Raw genomic sequence first — 6,000 nt, 5'->3', positions numbered from 1 at the left:
GTTTTTTAACTGAAGCTTTCCTGCTTCCTACTTGGAGTTCAAAGCCTGGATTTTCATAAATATGCGCAGGACGTCTGTACGAGTGTTGCTGTGTGCGTCTTATTTTCTTCATTTGCTTTAGTTATTTTTCTCCGCTGTATTAGCAGTGCTATGGAATTAGCGCGCTCAACCGAGACACGTTAGCAGCCGAAGAATCCGGCGTCTCAAACGTCGTTGCCGCTTCTGGCAGAACGTGCCCACTGTAACAAACCGTAAGAAAATGCCGAGATATTTAAAGCAATTCTGCGCCTGTAAAATCAGGCGGCGCTGTGGGAAAGGATTGTGTACTCTCCCAATGCTCTTTCTCTTTCTTGAGCGCTTTGGTGTATCGGAAGTTCATGCGAAAGAACGAAAGAGAAATGGGAGGACCGGCGAGCGCCTTAGTCACGATTTTGTAGCAGTGTCTTCTGTTCGTTTCTATGTCACTCTATCGTCCAACGTTCGCGGCCGACTGATTGTATTGATAACGCGCTCGCAGCGGCGCTCTGACCACAGAAGAAGCGCAAAAACCTCTAAAAATATAGCATTGGAAAAATTCGGTCGGTGGCTAGGCAGTGTCACGTGGTCTGATGCTGATGGAAAGATAAACGTTGTGGATCGTGCCGCACTGCTACCGCTAGCCCCCCAATACTGTGAAGTTATTTTACGTGTAGCGTTTGCCTGTTAATTTCGGCGCTCGTTGTTGTCTGCTGTTCGATGCAGGGACGTTGGGAGTCTGCGTTTGGTCTGTGGCTATACAGGTATGTGGTGGCTATAAATTTATGCAATTTAGATTGGTTTTATTTGGAAATGAAGAGTGCTAAACGCGTGCGTATAGTGCGAAATGGACAGGAACGAACGTGTCCAGTGTCTGTGTGCCACAAGCAAGAATGTGCACGTCTTTGATTCCCTTCGTGGGCACTATTCGTGCACCAAAGTGTACCTTGATTTTGTGGCGTTTATGAAACAAACCGTCAGGCTAGCTTGATGCATGGTTACGCTGAAGCAGGGGTGCGATGTTGCTGCGTGGGGGCAGATGTAGCCTTGTACAGTCATGCTGCCTAGCAGGTAATGCTAAATGCTAACACTTTATAATTGAAGATACACACTTCTAGGAAACTACGGGAGGCATTTAGGAACATATCATTAGAAACGATGTAGACATAATAGAATACAGCACCAGAATACAGCTTCACGTATGGTACAGAACGAAGGCTTCGGAGGTATTCTTCAAGTGGGACCCGCCGTGGTTGCTTAGGGGATTTATTGTTGCGCTGCTGAGCACGAGGTCGCGGGATCAAATCCCGGTCACAGCGGCCGCATTTCGGTTGGAGCGAAATGAAAAAACACCCGTGTACTTAGATTTAGGTGCACGTTAAAGAACCCCAGGTGGCGAAATTATTCTGGAGTCCTCCACTGCGGCGTGCCTCATGCTCAGATCGTGGTTTTGGTGCGTGAAACCCCATAAATTATTATTTTTAGTTCTTCATGCAAGGCGAGGGGAGGGGGGGGGGCTCAAAACATTTGCGGTAGCTGAAAGGGTGTGCCTAATCTCCCCCCCCCCCATTCTAGAGGAGGGGGAGGAGGCTGAAGCTCAGCCTGCCCGCCTTACACTTCCGAAGCTCCTGTGCTAAAACCATGAACATCCAACTGCTAGCTGAGAAATGTGAAACAGAACATTTAAAATAAATTCAATAATGAAAGAATACCATTTCGTACATCTTACATTTACAAGTACTTAGTCATATACCGCTTGTTCTAACTCACTCTACGAGCATTCCCATAATTCCGCCACAGTTTCTTCGCCAAATGTTTATCAGTCGCTGTTTTTATTGAATGCGTATACGGGACGACGCCGGCTGCTTGACAACAGCATGACTTTTCCGTCGCCCTACCCGTAAGACCACAAGGACATCAGAATCGCAAGGTCCTTGAGGAGTCACTAAAAATATTCGTCAACGCTGAAAGAAATCGCCTACGCTTTCTGCTAGGTATCTTCAGCCCATCGACGCCCCACCTGAGCCCTACACCAGTGTAGGTTTGGACGTTCTCGGGCCCTTTCTTACACCGGCTTCAGGAAACAAATGGGTTGTCGACGTTACCGATTACGCGACGTGCTACGCAACAGAGTTATAGTGTGGCGAGCCAGCGGGCCCAGCGGGCCAGCGTAGACGACACTGCTCATGTTGCACCGCGCATGTTCACTGACGTCTACGCTGGCACACTAGGCCGGCTGGTCCACTGGCTCGCTGAACTCTAACCCCTATAACTCTCTAATGACAAGAGCTCTGGCAACCCCTTGGGATACAGACGTGGCGGACTTTCTACCCCGTGACGTTATTTTAGTACACGGTGCCCCATGTCAACTGCTGACTGACCGGGGCAGCACCTTCCTGTCGAAAGTCGTCGACGATATCCTGTGCTGCTGCTCCTAGCAGCACAAGATCACCACGTCATACCATCCCCAGGTTAACGGGCTCACTGAGTGCTTGAATCGGACCTTAACAGACATGCCTTCAAAGTACGTGTCGGCTTACCACCGTGATAGGGATCTTCCACTGCTATATGTGGCATTTACGTCTAATTCTTCCCGCCACGACGCTGCTGGTTACTCTGCCATTCACCTTTTTGTTCGGACGTGAACCAACTTTAGCTTTGAACACATTTCATCCTTCCCCTGCAACTTCGACTAGTGAATATGCACGAGACGCCATTGCACGGGCTGATTACGCGCAGGAGATAGCCCGTAGTAGACTTGCTGTTTCCTAACACAATCAGAAGCGCATTTACGACCAGCGACACCACGATGAACGTTTTGCTCCTTCTTCGATACATGGGCCCATACCGCGTCCTTCGACAAGTGACTGACGTCACGTACGAGATTATGTACGTTATTCCCACTACATCTTCTTTTCTGTTGTCCAGCGACGCCATCCACGTTTCGAGACTGAAGCGTTACCACCCTTCCTCTGCTGTGGGTCTTTAGTGGAGCCGGCCCGGTGCTTCTGCCACCGGGGGTAATGTTGCGTACCACTAGGAGACGATGATGTTGACCCTTGGATATCATGGGACGTGCCCATAAGCGGCCACTGCTAATCTGATGACGACGACGTGGCTTGTTTGATGTTGGCTGGTTTTTATGTTGTCCACCGCTTGCTACTCTTGCAAATGCACCCTGTAAATAATTTCGCTACTGTGCCTTCACGTAACGATATTGTGGAGATAGAGCTTATAAATGCTATTCGCAGTCACTCAATTAAAGGAAGGAACGTCGTTGCAGTCTGGTTATTTAGCTATTTTGATGCCTTCAATTATATTTTCAAAGGTTCTATTGGATGGCAAACAGGATGCGTCATAAATGAATTCTCTGGAGTTTCCAGTTACACTCTTTTGGACCCATAATGATTTTGTTATCATTGAGAATCTCCCAGTAGCCAGTTCCAGTGGGCAAGGAAGCAATTAAACCGCAACCTATATGAATTACCGAACAAACTTGTTTTGAGCTAACCATTCCCTAAACGTACACTTTAAAAGAAAGCGTGGAACTGCTCTAACTGCGAAAATGAGCAAGTAAGTTGCGGCTAGCGTATGCAATCTAATATTAAAAAGAAACACTACTCAGACCTCGCACAACAGTGCAAAACCCATTATTTATTTTCAGGCTCCCTACCCAGTCCTCATACTGTTTATTTGAATTTTCTTTTATAATATCTTCTGGATTTTATTTTGTCTCGTCTCTCCTTGTATTTTGTCTTGTCTCTCCTCGTCTCTCCTTGTAGTTTGCTTTGCACCCTCCCCCGCAAAGGGTAGCCAGCAGGTCTTTAGAAGGGCTAACCTGTCCGCCTTTGTCTCTGTTGTTCTTCTATCCGCTTGGTGTGTATCTCATTTCATTCTAGAAGTGTTAATAGATGTTGACAGGTGCTAGATATTCATCGTAAATTTCAAATACAGCTAGGTATTCAACTGATCACTGCATACATTGGAGTCAGCTTTATTTGACATTTCAAGAAATGCGCGACCTAAGAAATTTTCGCCGCAGTGCCTCCACACTTTGCTGGCGCATTAGAAATAATTCACTGATTTAACGCTGTAAAATAATTTTAGCACATTTCTTTTATATACTCAAGCATTTTTCCATTAGCTGGACACGAGTGATTGCACGCGTACAAGGGCATTTTGCAAAGCATTGCAACATTGAAAAAAAAAATAGTTTATTAAAGGCAAGCAAGCCATGTTCTTTTTTTTATTACAAGCAAAGCTTCCGTGTAAAACGCAAGACTTCAGTTATATTGACTTATGTTCATTTCATCTTTAAGTAATATTTTGGCCGGTGCTTTGTATTGCAGTTTGGTGCAGGAAAATAAATAATAAAGAATATTAGCACTTGAATGTGGCATGTGCTTCACTAGCTTTTCGGTTATTACGCTGTGAAGAATGGAACTGCATCCCACGTCTCTTAATGGCAGCAACTGTATTGTCTTAGTTCATTTGATATATTTCTCATATTATTTTTTGCACAAGTTCATTCAATGGACGCTTTGGATGAGTAAGCAAATGGCAAGCGCACCAATAGTAGCCGACTTCGTTTAGGTGAGGCAGGAGTTATTTGCATGGACGCAATTCATACAAATGCTTCCTTGATGATGCAGTTCAGTGAAAAATGCGCTCTAAATGCTAACCTTATTCGCAACTGCATATTTATGTTTTTCGAGACAACCAGTAACCGAAGACGCATATACTAGAAAGTGCGAAATAACAAATTTTCTTATTAGAAACCTGCTTCTTATTTTTATGCTATTGAAATTAGTCCCAATTTAAGCAACATAGGCGTAACAGAAGATACGTTCGAAACATGGAAACACAGGGGCCATAAAATAAAACACGGCGTAGTCAAATCAGTAGCTGCATTTCTTGAGATCCATACAGCGACGAGATATGGCGACGAAACTGTTTCGTCTCAATATTTACTCCCTTTCTCCTTGCCCCATATTCGTTTTTCTTCGCTCTCTTTTATTTATATTTTTTTTTGGCAGCGGCAAACAAATTTGCTCCCACTAGCTCACAAGTTCTCCGAAGGAAATCGCCTTTACGACTCCTATTTGCCAGATGTAAGGAGCAGGAGAAAATGGTATAAAGCAGCAAAAAATAAAAATAATAAATAAATAGAAAAAATAGAAATACAAAATAGAAAGCGAATGCACGCTCACCGAGCTGTAAGGCAGTTCCCGCTTCCCTACCATTTCCCGATGCAAAGACTACTGCCAAGCTCTTTCACATCGTTTCTCCCGCGCGCTCAGCCTATTCAGTGCAGTCGAAAGCTTGTGCTTCTGCTCTTGAATTCCTGCAGGCGCTAATGAGATGGTCTTCTGGAACGGAGGCTCGTTAAGATGACCGGAATGAGATGGGCTTTTAAAGGGGCTCCCGTACGTCTTGTGCAAGGCCGCCTCGTCGAACATTGAGGAACGCAGTGAAATTGTTGCTTTCAGCGCTCTCATATACGCGGCTTTTGCGGGTGATTCTTAAAATCACATTTCATTCCGATAGCAACTACTCCAGGTGCATTCCTGCCGTCGCCGTCGGCGTGATGTTCCGTGTAACTTCCAAGGGTGATAACACTGTCCCCACGCCTCGTGTGCTGTATGTGCGAGTGGAAGCATGCGAGAGAAGCGGACGATCGCGGCTCAATATGCTGCGCTCGAAGGAGAAAGCTGAGGGTAAACGCGCTGTTTTCCGTCGGGGGAAATTCCTTGAGGGAAATGGGAGGGAGGGAGAGGGGGGAGGCGTAGTGCTCCGGCAGCAACTGCGTATTTCGTGACCGGGCGCAAGGGGAACTGACAATCGCGGCTCAATCTCGCGCGCTATATATGGAGAGAGAGAGAGAGAGAGAGAGAAGCGCTATATATGGAGGAATGCGGGGATGGGGCGCTCGCGAGGGAGGGCAGGGGCGGCTTCTACTACGCCAACAAGTGCGTACTTTGCACG

General features: G+C 46.2%; 1 protein-coding gene across 2 annotated transcripts in view; it reads left to right on the top strand.

Annotated features, from left to right (window-relative positions):
• The first annotated feature begins 700 nt into the window (after positions 1-700).
• The window catches only part of LOC135898362 (aldo-keto reductase family 1 member B1-like), a 296,512-nt gene continuing 291,212 nt past the window's right edge, over positions 701-6,000 (top strand). Inside the window, exon 1 of one of the 2 annotated variants that reach the window (XM_070537591.1) lies at positions 701-779. Coding sequence is in view for 1 of the 2 variants with exons in the window: in XM_070537587.1 (XP_070393688.1) it covers positions 736-779 (44 nt within the window). In the remaining variant the exon portion in view is untranslated. The remainder of the gene's footprint in view (positions 780-6,000) is intronic. The other variant, XM_070537587.1, reaches the window with a different exon arrangement.

The sequence above is a fragment of the Dermacentor albipictus genome, chromosome 4 (genome assembly GCF_038994185.2).
Source record: "Dermacentor albipictus isolate Rhodes 1998 colony chromosome 4, USDA_Dalb.pri_finalv2, whole genome shotgun sequence".
NCBI classification, from domain to species: Eukaryota; Metazoa; Arthropoda; class Arachnida; order Ixodida; family Ixodidae; genus Dermacentor; species Dermacentor albipictus.
Note: the sequence above shows the minus strand (reverse complement) of the source record. Positions and strands in the feature narration are given on the sequence as shown.